The sequence below is a fragment of the Mustela lutreola genome, chromosome 2 (genome assembly GCF_030435805.1).
Source record: "Mustela lutreola isolate mMusLut2 chromosome 2, mMusLut2.pri, whole genome shotgun sequence".
Lineage (NCBI taxonomy): Eukaryota > Metazoa > Chordata > Mammalia > Carnivora > Mustelidae > Mustela > Mustela lutreola.
Window position 1 is genome coordinate 20,926,295 of NC_081291.1, and position 25,104 is coordinate 20,951,398.

The window sequence follows — 25,104 nt, forward strand, 5'->3', positions numbered from 1 at the left end:
ATACAGTAAAGGTGTCCTGAGACCAAAAAGTTTGAAAATGGCTGCTCTAAAATATCTCCCTAGATTTAATATCCTGACATTTCTCAAACAAGTCATATGCACCCTAAATAAGTCTGTCTTGGCTTTAATGGCAATGGCTAGATAGAGAAAAAAAAGTAAAGAACCACTCTTTGTAAACTTTGTTGCTATGCTATCTCCAGATTCCATCATTTTCAAAATACAATCTTCATTCTTATACATCATCCTCAAATAGAACCCACCCAACCTCCTGATTCTATCAACTGTCCTTTTCTGAGCCTCATCCTACTCTGCCTTAACAGCTCTTAACTGAATCATGAAAATCATAACAAAAGCATAAAATAGGGTTTTTTTCCTATTTTAAAAAAAACAGCTTTATTGAGCTATAATTCACATACTACACAATTTCCCTATTTAAAATGTACGATGTGATGGTCTTTAGGATATTCACAGAACAAAATATAGTTTTATGTGAGAGGAAGATAAACATCACATGTGGCTGTTAAGCAGTCGAGAGATATTTAAAGTCTAAATACCAAAAAATACTGGACTACAGTCTCAAGACAGGACTTCAACCCCACCTCTGCAGCTATGTAAATCATACAACTTCTGAGAGTACAGGTGTTGATCCCTGCCTATTATGTAGTATTCATCATCAACCATAAACAAGTACTCTATAAATTAAAAATATTATGCTCCTGGGGCACCTGGGTGGCTTAGTCAGTTAAGCGTCTGCCTTCTGCTCAGGTCATGATCCCAGGATCCTGGGCTCTCCCAGATCGAGCCTGCTACTCCCTCTCCCCATCCCCCACTTGTGTTTGCCGCTCTCTCTCTCTCTCAAATAAATGAAATCTTAAAAAAAAAAAAAAAAAAAAAAATCCTTCTTAATCTAGTTTCTCAGATTCATGCCCAAACTTTCAATTCAGTTCAACAAATGTTTGCTAAGCATATGCTATATACAAACCAACATCAACTTTACCAAAAAAGCAAAATCTAATTTCATTTAAAACCGTTCTTTAGGGGCGCCTGGGTGGCTCAGTGGGCTAAAGCCTCTGCTTTCGGCTCAGGTCATGATCCCAGGGTCCCGGGATCGAGCCCCATGTTGGGATCTCTGCTCAATGGGGAGCCTGCTTCCCCCTCTCTCTCTGCCTACTTGTAATCTCTGTCTGTCAAATAAATAAATAAAATCTTTAAAAAAAAAAAAAAACCATTCTCTGATCCCACCTTGCATAATAGGTCTTCCAATTACAGGCAATAGAAATAAGCTGCAACAAGAGTTGAACACAAGAAAGCTTGAGGAAGACTTCAGCTGGTTCCCAATACAGTTGCGCTGGGCCATACTCTATCAAAAATTCCATCATTTCCACAATCTGTTCATGAGTATATGAACACGCCTATAAGGAGAGATAAATATTATTAAAGCACTCTATCACCTGCCTGCTTCTTCTCCATCACAGCTCAATGGCCAACAGGTTTTAATAAAGCTGAGTAATAATAGCTTTATTAAGTCAACAACCCACATGTGAAATAATGAACATACATGTAACCTTTTATTTATAATCATACTTATAATACATTTTGCCCAAAATAGGTAACAGAATATTTGATTTGTTGGTGTACATGTCTCACAGCTAAAGAAAGAAGCACCACATAAAACTGATTTCTTTTCAATTTGTGATTTTTAAAATCACAATGGAGTATAGATACTCATCCATACTCCAAAACACAGGAAGTAAGTTCAAAAAGTGGAGTATCCTTTCAGAAAAATAAATTCCACAAAGGAGAATAAAATATCTAGTACTTTTCATAAAAGAAAACCCTTTTATACACACTCCTCTTCATCTTTTAGTTCTAATACCCCAAAGAAGTAGCAACTTAAAACAGGGAGCAAAACAAGGCCCTGGTACACCCATTTTCAGGTATTCTGCCTCCACACAGGGCAAGTATAATCAAACATCGGACATCCACATTGGACACTGGACATACCACTGATCGAACAAGTTTCAGGCCTAAGAAACTTAGCTATGGAAAGCTAACAACTTTCCCTTTTAAGACAAGGTCCTCTCACCTTGTATGGGGGTTGAGGATGGACGAGAATGCCACCCTCAGTCCTCTGAAGTGACTGCTTCACTTGTTCCAATTTAATGGCCAAGTGGGCCTCAAAGTACTTGCGCAAGGCCATGCAGGTGTGTTTCCCAGTTTGGCGGCTGGCAAATATTTCATCATCGCTCAGAAGTGCACCCTGGTCTTCCAAATTTAGAATCTCCAAAGTACTGATCTATTAAGAAAGAGATAAAATAGGGCAAAAGGGAAGCAAGCGAAAACAAAAAGAGAAAAGTAAAAGGAAGAAAAGGATTACAGTAAACGTTTATGCTCAACAACACTGACCAATATCGAAGCTAATCTGTCTATACAACATGCTAAGAGTAGCCATATAAAAGCAAACCAGTTACTGGAAATAAACAGTTACTGAAATATTACACAGCTTGGGACGCATGGGCCGCTCAGATGGTTAAGCATTAACTCTTAGTTTCAGCTCAGGTCATAATCTCTTGAATCAGGAGACTGAGCCCCATGTTGGGCTCTGTGCTCAGCAGAGTCCTGTTGGGATTCTCTCTCTCTCCCTCTGTCCCTCCTGCTACTGCACACACACACTCTCTCTCTAAAATAAATAAATAAATAAATCTTGAAAGAAAGAAAGAGAGCGTGAGAAAGAAAGATTACATAGTTTTTAAACATGCTGAAAGACATTGTCACAAAACCGTTGATTTTAGGAAGATCAGGTAATCAACACAACTCCCCTATGAGATTATTATATTCAAAACAAGTCTATAAAGGCACAGAGTTCTCTAGCCACTTAAGAGGAAGAGAAACTTGTAAAAACAGGGAGGAAAAAAAACTTCATTCACAAAGGATGACAGGGATGCCTGGGTGGCTCAGATGGTTAAGCATCTGCCTTCGGCCCAGGTCATAATCTCAGGGTCCTGGGATCGAGTCCCATATCAGGCTCCTTGCTCAGCAACGAAGCCTGCTTCTCCCTCTGCCTGCTGCTCCCCTTGCTTCTGCGCTCTCGCTCTCTCTCTCTCTCTGACAAATAAATAAAACCTTAAAAAACAAACAAACAAACAATGACAGCAAAATTCCTCCAATCAGAAGCTTCCTCTCAGGGTACCTGGCTGGCTCAGTTGGTGGAGCATAGATCAAGTCCCACAATGTGTACAGAGATTACTTACAAATGAAATCTTTAAAAAAAAAAGAAAAGGAAAAAAAGCTTCCTCCCCATGACACTACTGAAAGGCAGCAAAGAGAAGCAGGACCCCTATTCCTCACAAGCAGAAGCCACTGAGAACCTCACCAAATTCACCAGACGACGAAGACCATCATAGCGGTCAAAGAGCTCCAACACAGCCCGGAAGGAGAAGCAAATTGAGAAAAACATGGTAGCGTGGCAGCACCCTGAGGCATGAGAACATTCCATTAACCATAGGGTATAGTTCACCACATCAGACAGAACATTGTGGGGATGCATACAAACCTGCAAAAAATAAATAAATCATAATTTTTAAAAATTTCAGGCAAAGAAACCTTCAAAGGGCATAAAATATTCACCAGTATAACTAGGTATCTTTGCAGAATGCAATGATCATTACTGATTGGGTCATTCTGAGTTTAAAGCTTAAATTTTAACAAATGAAATTCTGTAACAATCTATTCCAAACCTGAAAACCTAAACTTAGATACATACTCAAATCTGAGCTGTATTTACTGAGTGCCAAATTCTGCAAATATTTATATCTTTAATGCTCTCAGTGCTTGGTTCCATAGGTATTAAGTTCTCCCCCTTAAAAGATGAGAAAGAGGAACACCTGGGTGGCTCAGTCAGTTAAGCATCCAACTCTTGATTTCTTAGGTCATGATCTCAGGGTCCTGGGACTGAGCCCCGCAGCAGGCTCCAAGCTCACCAGGAAGTCTGCTTGAGGATTCTCTCTCTCTTTACCTCTGTCCCTCCTCCCCCTCACATATACTCTCTAATATAAATGGATAACTCTTTAAAAAAATAAAAACAAAATAAAATTTACTCCAACTACTCATTTCCTTCTTATCCAAAAGTCATTCTGTGAATGAGCTAGAGTGTCTCCCCACCCAATTCCATTCCCATACTCTAAATGCACTGAACTTACTCTTTCCATGGCATCTTGGTTGTAGGACAGGTAATACAAGCACATGGATACACCAGTTGCAGCCATAGAAGGACGAGGAATTTCCAGTAATTTCTGTACTCCACCATGTGCAACAAATTCTGTGGCAAACTTGTTGTGGAGCAGGAGAGATGCAAGGTGCTAAGCAAAAAGGACACATGTCATTGTGAAACGATCTAGAATAATCACAAAATCTCTTCACAAAACATTAAATCAAGCTGCTAAATAAAAGGAATCCTCTGAAGTAGACAATCACTCCCTCAAAACAGAAGTAAAACTAGTACTGCTTAAGGGAAACAAAAAACCCAAAGAACTCTTAAGATTTCTTAACATTCCCTTCTAATACCAAAAAAGTTTTTGTAAAGGTGAAAAATAAAAAATGAAAAATACTGCTATAAATAATAACATAATTCCATTACCACTTTATTAGTACATAGCTTCCCTAAAGAATTTTTAACCTTTCTATTTCAATTCTTTTTAACATAATCAGCTCTATGTTCTAGTTTTGGCTAAGTCACTGACTCATCATCTAATATAATGACAAACTTTGCCTTCTTTTATACTGACCCCTAAATATGTATGACTCCATCTTCAGCAAATTACCAAAACTAGTAAATTTTTGAACTTTATCAGAAGACACCTTAAATCGACCTTTAAAAGTTTGTTGTCTTTAAGGATGTTTGGATGGCTCAGTAGGTTAAGGGTCGACTCTTGATTTTGGCTCAGGTCATGATCTCAGGCTCTCATGTGAAGGAGCCCCCATGTCTTGCTCCCTGCTCAGCCCTCTCTCTGCCCCTCCCCCGGCTTGCCCTCTCCTGCACTCTTGTTGTTTCTCTCTCTCAAATAAACAAATCTTAAAAAAACAAGTTTGTTATCTTTAAAGCTTCATTAAATTCCTGTTTAAGTCCCACTAACCTCCCCAGGTGGACCTGATCTTCTGGATGGCCCTGATCTTCTGGGCAATTTGAAAGGCAGGAAGTACAAATGTGAGCAGCAGGCTACATTTGATGACTCTGAAACCAGTCTAATGTGGACAGAGCCTAAGAAGAACTAGAGCTCCCCCTCCTGTTTCTCTTACCAAGGTGTCTTCTGGGTGGTGACAAAAGCACAAAGTATAGACAACACAGAGTTGTCTAGTTGTACAAAAGTACAAAAGTTGTAGAAAAGTACAACTAGACATGTACGGAATTTGATACAAACCTTGCCAAGGTCAATGGCAAAAACAAAAGGCATGTACCTTCTTCAGAAGTTTTCTCAATACCCAGACTCAGACTAATCCTTATATGTAATTTTAAATCCCTTCCCTCTTTACTCTTGTCTGTTACACAAGTCAATCCTCCAAGAAGTAGCTAAACCACATATGGTTTCCCTCCAACCCTTAGGCCACTGCGTGTAGTTTTTCACACGTCACTACCATTAAGTGACAGTTCCACTGCCAGGATAGGCAGGTGGGAAAACAGAGTAAGGAGGTTCAACCTTTACCAATACAAAGCCTATGACCTAGATCACTTCACTAGTGTAAGCAAAGAGTCTATTTTCTTTCCTTATGTTGTATCTCCATTTAAGAGCGGGTTCTTTGGGGCGCCTGGGTGGCTCAGTGGATTAAGCCTCTGCCTTCAGCTCAGGTCATGTTCTCAGTCCTGGGATCGAGCCCTGCATCGGGCTCCTTGCTCAGCAGAGAGCCTGCTTCCCCCTCTCTCACTCTGCCTGCCTCTCTGCTTGTGATCTCTGTCTGTCAAATATATAAATAAAATCTTTATTAAAAAAAAAAAAAGAGTGGGTTCTTCAAATTACTATTTTAATCCATTTTATTTCTACTAACTTCAGCACCTGTCCCTCTTTGTGTATACAAAGAGAGTCTGAGTCTTCCTTTTGAATAAAAGAGTACACATCTTTTTACATTTTTTTTTAAGATTTTATTTATTTACTTATTTGAGAAAAAGAGAGTCCAAGCAGGGAGAGGAGTGGGAGCAGGGGGAGAGAATCTCCAACAGATGCTACACTGAGCGTAGAACCAACATAAGGCTGGATCTCACAACCCTGAGATCACGACCTGAGCTGAAATAGAGTCATCAGCCACCCAGATGCCCCATCTACATTATTATTTCCCCATAAGAAAGATCTCTTTTGTCATTTTTCCCTGTTCACCCTTATTTCATTTTCTTTAATCCCTTATTAAGACTCTGCATGGAAACAGCTGAAAAATGAATGACATCCATTATAATTCCTCACACATAACCTATACATATAGCAACTGTCCAAATCCTTTCTTCCACTATCCTATTTAGAACAGGATGCTGCACTGGAAAGCAAAACCTTTGGACTGGAGAGAATTGTGACCTTCGGCTTCATTTCATTGTTCAAAATATAATGAATTTATGGGGCACCTGGGTGGCTCAGTGGGTTAAGGCCTCTGCTTTCGGCTCGGGTCATGATCCCAGGGTCCTGGGATTGATCCCCAAGTCGGGCTCTCTGCTCAGCCGGGAGCCTGCTTCACCCTCTCTCTCTGCCTGCCTCTCTGCCTGCTCATGATCTCTGTCAAATAAATAAATAAAATCTTTTAAAAAAAAAAATATATATATATAAGATGAATTTATACTCTCTCTCTCTCTCTCTCTCTCTCTCACACACACACACACACACACACTACATCCACACAAAGAAACACATGTTACTCCACTATATACTAGACCTCCTCCAAATTTACAATTTCTAGGATCTGAAAGGCAATTTTTCTCATTTCTATTTCATTTCAAAATACTCTGGAACTGTGCTGTCTGTCCAGTGCAACAGCCACTGGCCACATTGTGGGTAATTAAATTAAAATTAAGATAAAAATTCAATATCTCAGTAGCACTAGCTACATTGTAAGTGCTCATACAACCAGTTGCCACTGTATTAAACAGCAAAGACAGAGAAAATTTCCATTACTACCAAACTTTTTTTTTTAAGATTTTATTTATTTATTTGACAGACAGAGATCACAGGTAGGTAGAAAGGCTGGCAGAGAAAGAGGAAAGGAAGCAAGGTCCCTGCTGAGCAGAGAGCCCGATGTGGGGCTCAATCACAGGACCCTGGGATCACGACCTGAGCCAAAGGCAGAGGCCTTAACCCACTGAGCCACCCAGGCGCCCCTATTACTAAAACTTCTACTGGACAGCACAGCTCTGGAATATCAAGAATAAAGCTGTAGCTTTTTTTCCCCCCTTAAAGTTGTAACTTTTTAAAGAGCCAGAAGGAGCATCACTTCTTTTTCAGAGGTGTTTTCTGGAAACATTTCTCAGGAAGAAGAAACCACCCCTTCCTTTGTACCCTGCACATTTTTCCACAACATCTATAATATCTAAAAGAAATCATAGACGGTCTCTCTTAACCAAACGATAGAGACTTGATTAATTTATCTTAATATTGTAAACAGCACAGAAAGGTACTCTGTTCATGAAGTTACCTACTTGGTAGAACTGTATGACAGTCACAATGTTATTCATTCAACTTCTATCTCTCCAGTCAGATTCCCTTTGATTATCATAGTGGGCTAGACTAAACTGCCCTCCCACATTCAGTGCCTCTACAACCGAGGAAATCACTTACCTCTACTGAACTGGGGTCTGCCTCTATTTCTTTTTTTTTCTTTTTTAAGATTTTATTTATTTATTTATTTATTTATTAAGATTTTTTGTATTTATTTATTTGACAGATCACAAGTAGGCAGAGAGGCAGGCAGAGAGAGAGGAGGAAGCAGGCTCCCTGCTGAGCAGAGAACCCCCCGCCCCCACCCATGTGGGGCTCAATCCCAGGACCTTGGGATCATGCCCTGAGCTGAAAGCAGAGGCTTAACCCACCGAGCCACCCAGGCGCCCTGCTTCTATTTCTTTACTCATTTTCTGATTTGTATTTTGTTCACGCTAACATCACACAGGGTGTATATCTATATACACACACACATACATATGTATATATATATATGCATATGTACATATATATATAAATAAGAATTCAGAAAAAGTGATGTTGGCTCAGAGGGGTAATATTTACAAAGTAGTTGGATATAAAGTAAGTGATTCCCACATTTAGATCCAGGTTCTACATTAATATTCAATTATTCAATTAATTAAATATTCAATTAATATTCAATCCCCTAGGACTGACCCCTGAATTTCTGTGAAAGAATCTGGTAAGCCTCATTTTTTTTTAACCTAAATAAGAAATTTTCATTTGTTACTATTTTGACAAATCTGGCAACAGAAATGTCCTGAGTAATAAAACCCAGAGATGTTACATATGGAAACACATGGGTGAGTCCATGTCAATAAAAGTCAGTACACAATATTTTTAAGAATTTTACCCCACTTGGTTGACTCAGTCAGTGAAGCACGCAACTCCTGACCTCAGGGCTATGGGTTTAAGCCTCACACTGAGTTGCGGAAATTATGTAAAAATAAAATCTTAAAAAAAAAAAAAGAATTTTACCTTAAGCGCCTCAAATGTAAGCAGGACATCATTTGTCTGTTTCAGGTCAATATAGAACATCATCAATTCCCGTGATCCAAGTTGCATGAATATGGGAAGTAACTGAAATGAAGACAAAAATAAATCTTAACACTGGCTTTATTTTTGCATATTTCCTATTCCATTATGAGGACAAAAGATTTTTAAAAATGAGGTATCTCTCCCTCCTTTAGAAAACATACACACTTTTATCAAAAAAGACCTGCATCAGAAGTGACCTAAGACTTTATCAATGGCATAAGACTTCACCAGTTTGGGGCAAAGACTCTTCCATGTTACAGTTAAAGCACATCAAAATATAAAATGCCGGGCTCCTTGCTCCGCAGGGAGCCTGCTTCTCCCTCTGACTCTGCCTTCCACTTTGTCTGCCTGTGCTCGCTCTCGCTCGCTCTCTCTCTGACAAATAAATAAAATCTTTAAAAAAAAAAAAAAAAAAAAAGTTAGCATTATGGGGCGCCTGGGTGGCTCAGTGGGTTAAGCCGCTGCCTTCGGCTCAGGTCATGATCTCAGGGTCCTGGGATCGAGTCCCGCATCGGGCTCTCTGCTCAGCGGGGAGCCTGCTTCCTCCTCTCTCTCTCTGCCTGCCTCTCTGCCTACTTGTGATCTCCCTCTGTCAAATAAATAAATAAAATCTTTAAAAAAAAAAAAAAAAAAAAAAATATATATATATATAAAATGCTACCATAAAATATCTCAGAAGTAAGCACAACAGTCCCAAAGTGTGAACAGTACTCTTTCCAATAAGCTCACCTCCTGATATTCTCCTAGGGGGGTCAGATACTGGAGAATAAGCCGCTGCTCAATAGCAGGAGTCATGGGATAAAGGGTATAATTGGTGCCAATCACCCAAGGTGACATTTCTGACCAGCTGCTATTAGACAGCTCAACAAACATGCGATCTGGATCAGATGTTGAGAAACCTAACTTCTGCTTGGCTTTCCTAAAATTCTCTCTGTCACCCTGTTTTGCTGCCTTATTTTTCCTCAATCCTCCTTCTTCGGGTTTGGCTGCTGAGTTCACTCTACTACTGGTCTTGTGGCCTGAATCAAGATGAAAGGAGATCTCCATGTCTCCAGAGGCCTCCTCTTGTTCACCATCCACTACATCTACAGCCATGTCACCATAGTCCATATCCACAGCTTCTTCATCCAGAGGCAAAAGAGGTTCAGAAGAGAGTTTTCGTGGGCTGGGACGCTTGCTTTCTTGCCGCAAAGCCACTTCCTGAAGCTGTAGCTCCCTCAGTCTGCGAAGTACTATTGCCACCTATCAACAGATATTGGAATAAAAGGCTTTATTTCTTCTGCATCTTAATTTAAATGATTCTTAATAAATAAATCTTACTTCCATTTTAAGAACAACTAAATCCTCATGCAGTTACCCCAATATCTGGAAATGGTAAGATCTGATCAATATTTTCATCTGATTTCTATAACTTTGTAAAATAAGGAATAGCTAAAAGTCTCATTCCTCATAAAATATCCCAAAAACCCAAAAAACATTTGCACATTACACATCATTCACAACTGATCTATCTGGATCAAGCTACGCTGGACCATCAACACCTGAAGAGGCAGACACCAGACATATCCATGATTTTTTTAAAGTGACTCTGAAGTGTCTTTGAAAATAAAACATGAAGTATGTGGGATTTAAGAAACAAAACAGATAATCATAGGGGAAGAGAGGAAAAAATAAAACAAGATGAAATCAGAGAGGGAACAGACCATAAGTGACCCTTAATCATAGGAAACAAACTGAGAGTTCCTGGAGGGGAGAGCGATGGGGGCATGGGGTAACTGAGTGATGGGGCATTATGGAAGGGGGAAAAAAAGAGTTTATTTTACTTTATTTAAATTATACCCCAATAAACGTGACTAAAAAAATAAAAATAAAAAAAACAATGAACGTTTCTCAAACTTGTACCTGTTGTAAACTGTATTGTTAGACACTGCCACCTATGTAGTTACATAATCTATTTTTCAAATTCACCACTTTTTCGTTTTTTAAGTACTTATGTAGTACTTAATATGTAGTATTATGCTTAGTTTAAAAAAAAAAGAGAGAGAGAGAGAGAGAGAGAGAGAAGTTACCTGTAATTTACTTTGAACTACATTAAAAAAAAAAAAAACCGGAATGGTGGATGAATAAGAGGAAAAGTGGATGGATGGATGGATGGATGGGTGGGTATACAGTAAGTATAGTAAAATGTCCACAAATAATTTAAGTGGTACGTATGTAGCTGTTCTCTGTAAAATTCTGTTCTGCTGTATGTTTGAAAATTTTCATAATCCAAATGTTGGGAAAAGAAAGGGAATGGTACTTATTCTTTACCGAGTATAAACTATCGTGATCCTCGACAAGATGAAAAATGGTTATTTTCAAGTTAAAAAAAGTAAAATCAAAACTTGTAAAAAGTAATCTTGAAATGTCGAAATTATAGCTACACTCCAATACAAGGTAATGAATAAGATCTACCTATTTGAGTTCAGGTATAAAGAAAGAAATTGCAAATACTCTCCCATCTTATACAGAAACTAATCCTAACATAGTCCTTACCAGCTGTGAATTCTCATCCCTATAGTTGGCAGCAATATCTTGATTCTCCATAGCACCTCCTAGCAGTCCAGTAGAATATGTCCTCAATGGCTGATCAGCCTCTCGGGCCCATTTGAAAAGATTCTCAACAATTCCCTCCTATAGTAAAGGAAATGAAACAGTACAATTCAACAAAGACCATTTTCATATTTAAAGATAAAGCAAAGATTCCAGTCTTATGAAAAAATTTAATAAAATATTTCAGTGTTGCTCATAAGATTAAAAAATGCAAGTAAGCTAAGTGTCCAAGTGGTTTAGTTAAAACAGCTGTGCATTCGTGAAAAAGATTCCTAGTTAGCCATCAATAATCACATAATATAGTCCCACTTTAGATGTTTAAGACCCAAAATGTTCAATAATCAAGTAGGGAGCACTAAAAATTCTATGTCCTTCTTTGAAGTTCATAATGCACAATTAACATTATTAATGAGAAGTCATCCACCAAAAAGTACTTAACACCACATATCCCAAAATTATTTTTTTAAGTTTTTTTTGTTTTTTTTTTTTTTTTATTTGACAGAGAGAAATCACAAGTAGATGGAGAGGCAGGCAGAGAGAGAGAGAGAGAGGGAAGCAGGCTCCCTGCTGAGCAGAGAGCCCGATGCGGGACTCGATCCCAGGACCCCGAGATCACGACCTGAGACGAAGGCAGCGGCCTAACCCACTGAGCCACCCAGGCGCCCCCAAAATTATTTTTAATTAGTTGAGAAATAATACATACAAACATATACAGTCCAAAGAAAATGAAAAGCACCCAAGATCTACCACTGAACTTGACAGAGACCTTCCATGCGTTCCTCCTTGTACCACCTGTATCCTCCCTCTCCAAAAGGTACCTACAGTTACTTAATTTTAACAATTTTCCTGTTAAACTTCTGTTACATGTTACATACTCTGAACTGTATAAACCACATGGTACCATAAGTATTTTTTTGCAACTTATTACTCAACATTATGCTTTTTACACTCACCTATAGTTACATGTAACTGTCACAAATAGCACTCAACATAAAATAGCCTTTACACATAACTTAGAATTTCTCATAACAATCTGATATGATTGTGTAACTATTTGCAGAAGAGAAAACCAAATCACAGTAAGGTTAGGTAACATGAGTTGCAGAGCTGGGGTCTGATTGCTGGCAGTGTACCTCCAGATGTTCTTACTGCTATTTTGTTAGTTTAAGCAACTACAACTATTTTTGTACAAGCATGTCCCTAGGGTGGACATGTAGGATCAGAACTGCTAAATCACCAGATATGTGCATACTCAACTTTACCAGAGGGTGCTAGGCTATTTTCCAAAGTAACTGCAACAATTCACAATTCCACCAACAGTGAATTGTTCTTTTTTTCTACATCTTTACCAAAACTTGGCCACGGTCACAATTTTTATTTTCCATAATCTAATGGGTATAAAAATAACACTGCAGAGGTACTTGGGTAGCTCAGTTGGTGAAGTGTCTGACTCTTGATTTCAGCTCAAGCCACAGTCTTCATCATGAGATGAAGCCTCATGTTGGGCTCCATACTAGGTGTGGAGCCTGCTTCAGATTCTCTCTCTCCCTCACTCCCTCCCCCTATCGACCCCCATCCCCACTCATGTACTCTCTTAAAAAAAGGGGGGGGGAGCACTGCATTTATTTGAATTTCCTCATTAATTAATAAGGTCACGCATATTTTTTATGCCTGCTGACCATTCAGGCTTCCACTGCTATGAAATACACATCTTTTACCAGTGTTTTATGATAAACACAAATTCTTAATTTTTATGTAATCAGACTTAACAATATTTTTTTTTAAACTTTGTGCATTTTGTATCTTACTTTTCTCTAGGGTCATGGAGTCATTATCCCATACATTTCTAAACATTTAATCTCTTTTCAAAAAAATTAACACTGAAAAGTACATTTTGAGAAATTTGTTTTGAAATATTTGACATGAAGGGCACCTGGGTGGCTCAGTGGGTTAAGCCTCTGCCATCAGCTCGGGTCATGATCTCAGGGTCCTGGGATCGAGCCCCACATCAGGCTCTCTGCTCGGCAGGGAGCCTGCTTCCCCTTCTCTCTGCCTGCTTCTCTGCCTACTTGAGATCTCTCTAATAAAATATTTGACATGAAAATATATTTAACATATATTATTATTATACATTATATTCTATATTCTTATATATTATATATCTATTAAAATATATTTAATAGCCTTTTATTTCCCCTCTTCCCAAACAGTCTAAGAACCTTAAAATACGAACTTCAATGAGCTCCTATCTATATGTTGCCCAGAATTTTTGTCCTCGCTTTTGTTTATTTGGTCAATACTTCTATGTTTACAAAGGTACTCTGAAGACAGTTTCTTCTATTACCCGGCTTCTATTACTGTTGTATCAGAGTTTGCTCTGTTTGATTATTTGTAGGAATCTTTTTTACACTGGTTGCTTTCAAGATCTCCTCCATCTTTGGTATTTCTTTTGGCCTTCCTGAATCTTGAGTGGACATGTGTTTCATTAATTTGTAAAAGTCTAGCCTCAACTCCCTGAATACTGCCTTTCCCTTTTCTTTTCTATTCTCTCCTCCTAAAACTCCTTTTAGATACACTTTGAACTTTCTAATTCTAATCTCTATATTTCAACTTCTTTCCTATTCTTCAGCTCTTATTTCTAGGGGCTTTATTATTGGCTATCCTATCAAATCTCCCAGTTCACTAATTCTCTCTTTAGCTGTGTCTAAACTTAACTCTAACTCATCTACTAAGTTTTTAAATTCAAGAACTCTAATTTTTATATCCAGTTCTTCTCTGGTTCCTTTCCCAAATGGCCATTCTTCCCCATAATCTTGGACTTTAAGAGTTCTGATACTTGGGGCATTTGGGTGGCTCAGTCTGTTAAGTATCTACCTTCAGATAAGGTCATGATACCAAAGTCCTGGGATCAAGCCTGTTCAGCAGGGAGCCTGCTTCTCCCTCTCCCCTTGCCCCCAACTTGTGCTTGCTCTCTCTCTCTCAAATAAATAAATAAAATCTTTTTTTTAAAAGTTCTGATTATTCTACATCCAATAATTTTAAACCTTATCAAACCATTCTTAAGTGTACAATTCATTGGGATTAATTACATTCACAATGTTACATAACCATCACCACTACATATTTCCACAACTTATTATCCCAAACAGAAACTCTGTACCCCTACTTTCAATAATGGACAGAACAACCAAACAAAAGATCAGTACAGAAACAGAAGAGTTAAACACTATAAACCAATTAGACCAAATAGAAATATTGAGAATCCTCAATCCAGCAAGACCAAATACACATTCTTAAGTAAACATGGAACATTTTCCAGGATAGACCATGTCAGGCAATACCATGGTTAATAAATTAAAAAAGAATAAACTCTTATAAAGAATTTTCTCAGGGCACCTGGGTAGCTCAGTTGGTTGGGCATCTACCTTTGGCTCAGGTCATGCTCTCAAGAGTCCCAGGATCAAACCCCACACTGGGCTCCCAGCCAACAGAGAGCCTGCTTCTCTCTCTGCCCCTCACCCCACTCATGCTCTCTTTCTCTCAAATAAATGAAGTAAAAAATCTTTAAAAATTTTTTTCTCCAGGGGCGCCTGGGTGGCTCAGTGGGTTAAGCCGCTGCCTTCGGCTCATGGCATGATCTCAGGGTCTGGGATCGAGTCCCGCATCGGGCTCTCTGCTCAGCAGGGAGCCTGCTTTCCCCTCTCTCTCTCTGCCTGCCTCTCAGCCTACTTGTGATCTCTCTCTGTCAAATAAATAAATAAAATCTTAAAAAAAATTTTTTTTCTCCAATCATAATGGAATGAAATAAGAAATCAACAACCCAAGGGAAAATGGACAAGTCATATGTGGAAATTAACAAACTTTTAAACAACCAAGGGGTCAAAGAAGAAATCACACAGAAATTAGAAAATTCCTTGCAATAAATGAAAAGAAAAATACAACATACCAAAATTTATGTCATGTAGCAAAAGTGGTGTTTTTAATGAACAAGAAAAAGAGCAAATGAAACTCAAAGCTAGTAGAAGTAAGGCAATAATAAAGATTAGAGTGCAGACAAGTAGAACAGCAAATAGGAAAAAAAAAAAGAAAAGAAAGAAAATGAAACCAAATGTAACTAACAAACCTTTAACTAGACCAAAAAAAAAAAAAAAAGACAGAAGACATTATTACCAATTTAGCATAAATTAAAAAGATTATAAAATACTATTAACTACTATACACCAACAAAATTAGTAATATAGATAAAATAATAAAATGAACAAATTCCTAGAAACACAACCAACCAGAACTGATTGATAAAGAAATAGAAAAATTGAATAGACCTATGAGTAGTAAGGAGATTGAATCAGTCATCAAAAACTTCCCTAGACAGAAAAACTCAGGACCAGATAGAATCACTGGTGAATTCTACACAAAAAATAATTTTGTGTATCAAATGAATTAATATTTTTTCTCAAACTCTTCCAAAAAATTAGTAAGGGAACACTTCAAATTCATTCTATAAAGCCAAAATATTGTCCTGATACCAAAACCCTACAAGGTAACTACAGATCAATATCCCCTATGAATAGTGATGCACAAAACCTCCATAAAATACCAGCAAACTGAATTCAGCAGCATAGTCAAAGGATTATACACCATGACCAATGGATTTATCCAGGAATGAAATATGGTTCAACATAAAAAAATCAACATAGTACACTAATAAAATTAGTGTGAAATCACTGTGAATAGAAAACCATCTGACCATATCAAATGATAACAACAACAACAAAAAGAATCTACTAAAAATCAACACACTTTCATTAAAAAGTACTTAATAAATTAGGAATAGAAGGAAACTTTCTAAGCATCATGAAAGGTAAGAAAAACCCACCCACACCCATCATCATACTCAACAGTCAAACACTGACAGGCTTTTTCCCCTAAGACCAAGAAAAAGACAAAGATGTCTGCTTTCACCACTTCTATTCAACACACTACTGTAAGTTCTAGTCAGAAGAGGCCAAGAAAAAGAAATTAAAGGCATTAATGTTGGAAAAGAAGAAATAAAATTATCTGTTAACAGCCAACATGATCTTATACATAGAAAACTCTTTAAGATTCCACAATATTAGAGCTAATAAATGAATTCAGCAAAAAGTTACAGCATACAAAATCAGTTTCATTCCTACACACTAGTGATGAAAAAGCCAAAAAGGAAATACATCCAATCATTTTAAAAATAGTTGCTTTCTAATATCTTTCAGATAGCTATTCTATTTAATTCTCTTCTTTACTGTATTGTTAACTCCTAATCATGGAGAACTAACTGCTGGTGTGTTTTGTAATGTTTTCGAGAACTCATTTCACCTGGAAATTGCTTTTTCTAGGAGAATCCCTGGTAACCTGGATTATGAGAGCTTCCCCCCAGAGTGATTTTACATTTACTTTTGCCACTCAAGGAATATTACAAAGTATTTTGCTGTTGATTTTTTGGCTTTGGGGTTCCTAATCATATGGTAGAAATCTCAAACATGTACCCAAAAAAAGTCATGCCCACAGTTTCTCAGAGATTTATCCACCCCTACCCCTTAGTGTGGGGTCAGAAATTGAGAAACCTGTCATCTCCCCAAGGCGGTAAGGGGGTATTTCTCTTTTGCACTGTTTCATTGAGGGTCCTTTGGGATACCAGTCTTATGCAGGGATCAAGGATCCCAGTTCCAACTCTTCAACCAAGGTTTTGTATCCTATCCTCAATTATCACTTTGTTTTTACAATTACCTCTTCATTTCTGGCACACAGGGATTTCTAAAAGTTTATTCAATTTACCCAGAATTCATATGTGCATGCCACAGGAAAGCTGACCGGTTGTCCTGGCTGGTCAGTAAGATAAATCTGGGTCTCCTCCTCCCATCTCTCTTGAAACCAGTTTTTTCTCTCTGCCTCTGAAAAACCTATATTCACGGTTTTCTTCCCACCTCTCATGGAATTCTTTGAGGATTAGTATACGATACAAAACAAATGCTTAAGCACAGAGCACACACTCAATAAACGGTAGGCATTCGCCTAAATGACTTTTTTCATAAAGTACCTATTAACATTTTAGAGAAGGGTGCCTGGGTGGCTCAGTCGTTAAGCGTCTGCCTTCAGCTCAGGTCACAATCCCAGGGACCGAGGATGGAAGCCCAAATGGGGCTCCTTGCTCAGTGGGAAGCCTATTTCTTCCTCTCCCACTCCCCCTGCTTGTGTTCCCTCTCTCTCTCTGTGTCTCTCTTTGTCAAATACATAAGTAAAAAATCTTTAAAAAAATTTTTAGAGGAATCAATGTTGCAGAGTTAAAATCTGGGAAACACTCACTTAGAGATGATACTTTGAGACCTCGTTCTGATTTTATCCCTCCCACCACCAATATTTTAAGACAACCTCAAAGAGGAAAATGTTAAAGCAATACTCAAAAAATAACCCCAAAGGTCCTGATCTGACTGGATTAGTAGCATACACTGACAAACTTAACAATATGAAAAACCTACTACACAAACAATATTAAAGTACCCAGTTCTGAAGAAAACTATAAAAATAATTGTAAACAAAAATAAAATTTAAAGCTATTTGATTATTTCTATTGCTTTAAAAAGTTAAAAAATCAACTTTTTTAAATAGTGGCTGGGGTGCCTGGGTGGCTCAGTTGGTTAAGCGACTGCCTTTGGCTCAGGTCATGATCCTGGAGTCCTGGGATCGAGTCCCGCATCAGGCTCACTGCTCAGCAGGGAGTCTCCTTCTCCCTCTGATCCTCCCCTTCTCATGCTCTTCCTCTCATTCTCTCTCTCTCAAATAAATAAATAAAATCTTTTTAAAAATAAATAAAATAAAATAAAGTAAGTGGCTAGAAGTAATAAAATCAATTTAATAACTTGCAACCACCTCTAAAATAAAAAGGAAATGAAACAGAAAATATAAAAAGGAAATGAAATAGAAAATATCAGAATGTACTGCATAAAGAGTAAGCAATGCTCGAGAAACTTCTTTTTCATACATATATGTAATGGGTTGCATGTAAAAACATTATGTTTCACAAAGTTTGAGAAACACTATATAATGAGGTGTTTTTTAAAGAAGTAAAATATTGATTCACACCAAAAATTTGCATAGAATACTTATGAAGGATAAAGATCATCATGTAATCCAACAGGAAAGTCTCAAAATGTCAAAAAAGATTGTAATCTGTGTTCTAGGACACTGGATTCAAGGTTATGTTATTTCCTATCTAATTTTCCATAATAATTCACTTCTCCCAAAAGAAATTAGTTATTAATAAAACTGTTGGGGTGCCTGGGTGGCTCATTCGGTTGGGCTCTTTATTTCAGCTCAGGTAATGATCTCAGGGTTGTGAGATCAAGCCCTGCATCAGGCTCCATGCCTAGCATGGAGCCTGCCTGAGATTCTTTCTCTCCATCCTCCCCTTTCCTCTTCCTCTCCGTCTCTAAGAAAAAAAAAGAAAAGAAAAGAAAGAAACAAAGCTGTTCTTAAACTGCAGAAAGCTTTATTCAAAACATCCATTAGTGTTTCTGACATCCAAAGGGTATTCACTTAATTCTAAATACATAATGATGAAACTATAAAGAACCAGAGTTGATTTTCCTACAATGACAACCAGGAAACTTTCACAAAGAAGAGTAAAATCATCTGTAATCTTCTACAAATCTTGTATAAACAAATACACTGCTACAAATGCTTCACTTTCATCCCGGTTTTCAAAAGAATTCATATTAAAACATTTCTCACAAGCATATAGATATTTTTGGTCTCCCACAATGATAAACTAACTGGAGATTTTTTAATTTAGTCTGTATACAATACTACAAATTATATATACTGTATACAATACTGAAAATTATAGCATTAATTACATAATGTTATTTTCTAAAAGACTTCTTGTGATACAATTCTGTAATAAAACTTTAAAAGTTAAATGAAAATCTATTTCTAGATCTTTCATTTGGCTTATATATTTAACTATATTAAGACTTCCAGACTGTTTCAGAAAATTAAGTTTTAGTATCTTTGGAAAAAAAAAGAAAGCCACGTACAAATTCTTAATGCTGAAAACAAAACACCCATATTACTTCTAAAAATAGATTAACTAATCTTTGACGTTTAAAGTACATATACACACACAGTCACTATCAAATTATCACTTTCTGGTCTTCATAGTAGTTACCCTTATTTGAAACTATCAGTTTATTTGTGTCTGCCTTCTCAAATATGTGAATGTAAGCTCCCATCTTGCTAACAAAAACTCCCATCTTGCTAACAAAATATTACCAACACCTAGCATAAAACACAGCACAAAACACGTCTTCAAATATTAACTAAATATAAAATACCAACCAGAAGAAAAGAAAATAAAAAATAAATACCATCAAGACGATGGGCTTCCTCAGAGCAGAAATTCCTTCCTCACTAAGGAAGACAACTCATCAAGAATACGAGTTTGAGTAAGATCATAAAACCATTCTAAAAACATATGATCTTAAGATTTTAAGATATACTATAGCACCTAAGCAGCACAAAGTTATTCTTAAATTTTTCTTATTGCTTATCTTTATTTCTTACATTTCTACAACATATGACTATTATAAAAATCTATAATTACCTTAACAAAGACAAATCAAACAGATCAACCTTCAATTTAAAAATAAAATGATGACTTTTCTTTTTATTAAATACCTTTTCTTGAAAGACAACAGCAGTTTCCAGCCCTGGCATGATGTCAAGTAGGAGTCTACAAGCTGCAGTGTTTAAAGGGGGCTCTCGGCTTGTCATCACATATGCGTTCACCAGCTATAAAAAAACGGAGGAATACTTCTATTCATCTGAAATTCAACCCAGTCAAATTAATGAAGTCTAATAAACCCTTAATAAATTCCCATCACTCACCTCAGGGGTATTAAGAACCAATGATTACTAACTAAACCTTTATTATAAACGGTTACAATCCTTCTGAGCCATGATGGGATCATATATGATTTCTTCTGTATCTTTAAAATCAAATCCCCCCAAAACAACATATCAGCAACAACAGAATTAAAGCTTAAAGAGTATCAAGAAGAAATCACTCCCTATTTTTTTTTTTACCCTTTATTCTTACATACACTTTTTCAGAAGGATAAGGCAGGATTCTTGGCAATGGTTAATGTAAACTTGAATTTCATACTTACACTATAAATACATTTAATATTACACATATATTGTAAGTAAACATATTAATAAACTTTCATTTTAGCATTCAAATACTACTCAGTCTCAACTACTAAGTGGCACTGTGTTCTGTGTTGGGTATACATCAGTGAATAAGACGCAGTCCCACCATCAAAAGGTTCATAATCCAACAGAGGTGACAGCTGGAAAAACAAATATCATTGAGTAAAGGATGCTATAGAAGCCTGTAGGAGGCCACAAAACTCCTGCAGAAGAATCAGAGAAGACTTTAGAAGGGAAGGGATTCTAAGCCAGAATGTAAATGACAAGTAGGAGTAGCCGAGGTATAGTAGGGACAAGAGGAGAGCCAAAGGGCAAGCACTTAAAATTGAGAAGACAAAGGCCAGAGAGAGATTGGGTTTATACTTCAAACCTAGGAATTTAAAATTTATCTTGAGAGCAATGGGAAACCACTAATGGACTGTAACCAAAAGGGTGCCATCATTTTTTGCATTTTAGAAATTTTTTTCTGGACTATAGAGTGAATAGGTTGGAGGAGAACAAGACAAGATGATAAATCAGTTAAGAGGCGACTATAATAGCCAAGAGAGAGATGGCAGTGGCTAAACTAAGGTCTGGCAAAAAGGGCGGAAAGAAGTGGAGGGATTTGTAAAGGTTAATGGAATGGGAATAAGACCTGTAAGTTCACTGAATAAGAGAGCTTGGAAAAATAAAGGATAACTTCTAGCTAGGAAGACAAGGACATCACTACTGAGCTAGAGAATAAGAGAAACAAATAATAAAGCAAACAATTAGACAGTTCAAGGTGACTGTGGAGGATATCCAGGTGGAAATACCTAAAAGGCAGTTGTAAATGATCTGAGATACAAAAGAGACAACAGTAACTGAGAAATAAATCCAGGAGTTAATATAATATAGACAATAGCTAATACTTACTGAGCCCTCATCTACCAGGTTCTTTCTGTGTTAAGCACTTTTCACAATTAATTTCAAAGATTATAAAAACATTTTACAGATAAGAACTATCATCCCTATTTTATAGATAAAGAAAATAAAGCTTGTAGAAAATGAAGGTTGTTAGAGGCTTAAGTTGCCTCAAGATCAATGGAGCTGCATTTAAACCCAAAACATGGACCCCAAAACCTACACTCTTAAGCATCATGCACTCCGGCCTCCAAAAACAAAGCTAACAGCTACAACTTACTGAATAATTATTGTATTAAAGGAACTGTGTACACTGGGTGTATTTTCCCCGCTCATTTACTTCTCAACAGCCCAGAGTTAGGGAAGGTATCTTTCTCTCCCTTCACATACCCAATGCACGCACCACAGTGTTGATGCAGAATCATGCCTCATTTATCACTCTTAGTGATAAATTCAGAAACCCAAGAAAATGTCTATATTCCCAAACTTAAAATTATTCCTGCCCAGGGATGAGCACAGATGCCTTGTGAGTCCTAGTCAATATTCAACTGAACAAAATAGGCACCAAAAAGAAAACACCTTGGCTAAAACTAGGATTTTGGTAAGAAAGAAATCCAGGATGCATATCTCACTGAACTAATACCAAACCAAAAAAAATCTACGCAATCTATTCCCAATCCTGTCAAGACCTTAGGAGAAAGTAAACTATTTACATACAATAAAGGTATAGCATCTGCTAATGATAATCTCTGGAGAAAAGTAAGAAGCAAACCTACTGCATTCATGAAATCATCATTCTTGAAGAGTATTCTCAGCAAGTGGCCCAGCATACACTCTGGATCAGCTCGACCTACCAAAAAGAAGAGGGGAGGAACAAACAAGGAATAAGTAAATCATCCCAGTTAAGCAAGTTAAACCTCTGGAAAGGCACCTGGGTTGTTACAAGTACTATTAAAATGCTACAAAAATAAATAGAAACAAAGAAAAGATTCTTTTGATGAATTAGATTTCATAAGAAACATACTCTAAAATTAAAAGTGACAATATAAAAACTCGAGACACTGCTCTCTAACTTCCCCATCACCCAGCACAATGCCTACACAGCAATGCTAAATTAAATAAATGTGCACTAGACCCACCCACCCCAGCATCACTAAGAGTACACAAGATCTAAAAAAGAATCATAAAGGAGACTTAAGAGAAAGAACAACTCTGATTTCCAAGCCAGAATAAGGTAGGAAGCAAAACATCTTTTGATGGGTGGTCTAGAGGAGGTAAGACTCCAAGTCCAACCTTCCTTTCAACTATAAAGCCAACAATACCAGAGATGCATCCTCAAACCTGGAATGATAACTGAGGTTGTAGGGGCAGGGCTCAGGAGAGGAATTCCACTAAAATCAATCACCAACTCTAAAGATACAGTACCCTTGGACATCTTAACTTTCCAAGTTCCTGGGGAAAGAAAGGCCAGAAACCTAGAATCTACTCAACACACAGCCTACAGGTAAAGGAATTACTTAATGACTGGGACAATTATTGGTTTTTAAAACAGATACCATCTACTTTAATCTTCCTGTAAGTTCATTAGAGTGGCAAATTTAGTCAAGGATACAATTTAGGATGAAGGAAAGATGTGAGCTACTGATTCGAAGTTTCTACTAAGCTGTAATTAATATTCCAAAGTAAATCACAAAAAGAGAAGTTGCAGAATGCTATCATAAAAACTAGATGAGGACCACAGATAACCTAACTTTCTCTGTTTATAAATGATGAACCTGACACCCTCATTTTTATTTAAAGAAATTATGCCTAATGGCAAACCTCACTTAACATAAGAGGTAGGGAGGAAAAAACAGTCCTTAAATTTCCTGCTGAAAAAAAGTGTATCATTCTGTTTCTCCCTTTTTCCTCATTACCACTGCATCCCTTCCAAGGCTTTTCCAAGGTCATTAAACATGATCATCTCTCTTCTAATTCTTTTCATAACCCCATACATTAACCCAATTTCTTATTTCACATTCACATTCGTACTTCTTCATGCTCTGATTGCTTTACTGAAGAATTAAATAGGTGAATAATACTCTAACGTCACAAGTAGTGATGTCTAGAGCAAGAGCAACAGGTATCCCATAAATAATTGCACACTCAATCTGAAATGCCTAGCTTATCTACACTTGAAAACAAAAGTCTAAGACAGAAATTAATCCTGTACCATTCAGGTGGGTATACAATGTTCTTTTTTTTGTAAGTCCCACTCATTCTCATATCGCTCTACATACAGTATCTCTTTTTTCCACAAAGGACCACTTCTGACCTTACACGGAGGAAGTTTATATGCAGCAATGGGCCCACATGTGATTTAAGCTTTGCCCACTGGTACTCCACCTTAGAGACAACATAAAATGGCAAAGTCTCAAGTCTCATATAACTCTGTATCATACCAAATTCCATGCCAAAGCAGACTGCATTGTCATGACTCTAATTAGCCTAAAACAAAGCCAAATTATTATGAGATAGCATACTTTAGCTGCTGAAATACTAAAGTAGACATCAAGAAACCTGTTTGTTATTCAAGGTTCCAAGCATCAATTTCATAACTAAAAACAAGGCACTGAATGCATTTTCAACTACATTTCCTCATTAGTAAAAGGATAACTATCCCTTTTTCTCCTTTAAAGAATCCAAGTTCGTAATGGTTTCAAACTGTTGTTTGAAAGATGAAGGCACAAAGGATAATCTCTTTGGGGTTAAAAGTCAGAAAGGCAGGGGTGCCTGGGTGGCTCAGGGGAGTAAAGCCTCTGCCTTCAGCTCAGGTCATGATTCCAGGGTCCTGGGATCAAGCCTCGCATCCGGCTCTCTGCTCAGCAGGGAGCCTGCTTCCTCCTCTCTCTCTCTGCCTGCCTCTCTGCCTACTTGTGATCTCTGTCAAATAAATAAATAAAATCTTTAAAAAAAAGTCAGAAAGGCAGAACATTTTCCCTTTTTAGGTAACATACCAATGGTGTAAGATATACCTATATAATTTAGCTCCTTGAAGTTAGTTACTTCTCTCTGATATGTAAATATTACAAATATTTCCATTTTTCCAGGATTTTTTCTCACTACCTCCACCTTGAGCAATATTTTAACAGTAAGATGATCTTACAACTTAGCAGGGAAGATGCTATTTTAATTGTAAATTTTCCTATAAGCTACTTTCTTTTGTAAGAATATTAGAGCCAGGCTTAAGAGAACACAGGTCTCACCAGGATGTCGGTCATCAAATGGGTCTGGATCTCCCTTACGATATTCTTCAGTTTCTTTTTCAATCAATTCAGACATCCTAGCACAAAGGGAAGACAGGGTCAACTCTAGACAAGCATACAAAAATATGTACCACCACCTACAAAAGTCAATTCAACAATCAAGGTGTAAAATAAAAGCAGAAAGTTAGAAAAGTTATTTTCCCAATGAACACACAGATCTAAACAACCATCTCATTAAAGAGTGTCCACTCCCAAATACATTCTTCTCTCTACTTTCCTGTCCCAAAAGATAGCACTACCCTCCCCTCAGGAACCTCGGAGTCCTCATTAAAACCTATTCTCCTCACCCCCCACAACAATAATTCCTGTTAGCTCTACCTACAAAGTATTTCCTG

At 37.3% G+C, this 25,104-nt stretch overlaps 1 protein-coding gene across 3 annotated transcripts in view; it reads right to left on the minus strand.

Annotated features, from left to right (window-relative positions):
• The window catches only part of DCAF1 (DDB1 and CUL4 associated factor 1), an 82,715-nt gene that overhangs the window by 36,044 nt on the left and 21,567 nt on the right, over nucleotides 1–25,104 (minus strand). For 2 of the 3 annotated variants that reach the window (XM_059161027.1, XM_059161026.1), the window contains exons 3-12: nucleotides 24,710–24,786; nucleotides 22,241–22,314; nucleotides 20,049–20,162; nucleotides 11,283–11,420; nucleotides 9,477–9,989; nucleotides 8,688–8,789; nucleotides 4,200–4,358; nucleotides 3,374–3,553; nucleotides 2,087–2,296; nucleotides 1,243–1,412 (exon numbers count right to left, since the gene is read on the minus strand). In XM_059161027.1, coding sequence (XP_059017010.1) covers nucleotides 1,243–1,412; nucleotides 2,087–2,296; nucleotides 3,374–3,553; nucleotides 4,200–4,358; nucleotides 8,688–8,789; nucleotides 9,477–9,989; nucleotides 11,283–11,420; nucleotides 20,049–20,162; nucleotides 22,241–22,314; nucleotides 24,710–24,786 — 1,737 coding nt within the window. The remainder of the gene's footprint in view (nucleotides 1–1,242; nucleotides 1,413–2,086; nucleotides 2,297–3,373; nucleotides 3,554–4,199; nucleotides 4,359–8,687; nucleotides 8,790–9,476; nucleotides 9,990–11,282; nucleotides 11,421–20,048; nucleotides 20,163–22,240; nucleotides 22,315–24,709; nucleotides 24,787–25,104) is intronic. The other variant, XM_059161029.1, reaches the window with a different exon arrangement.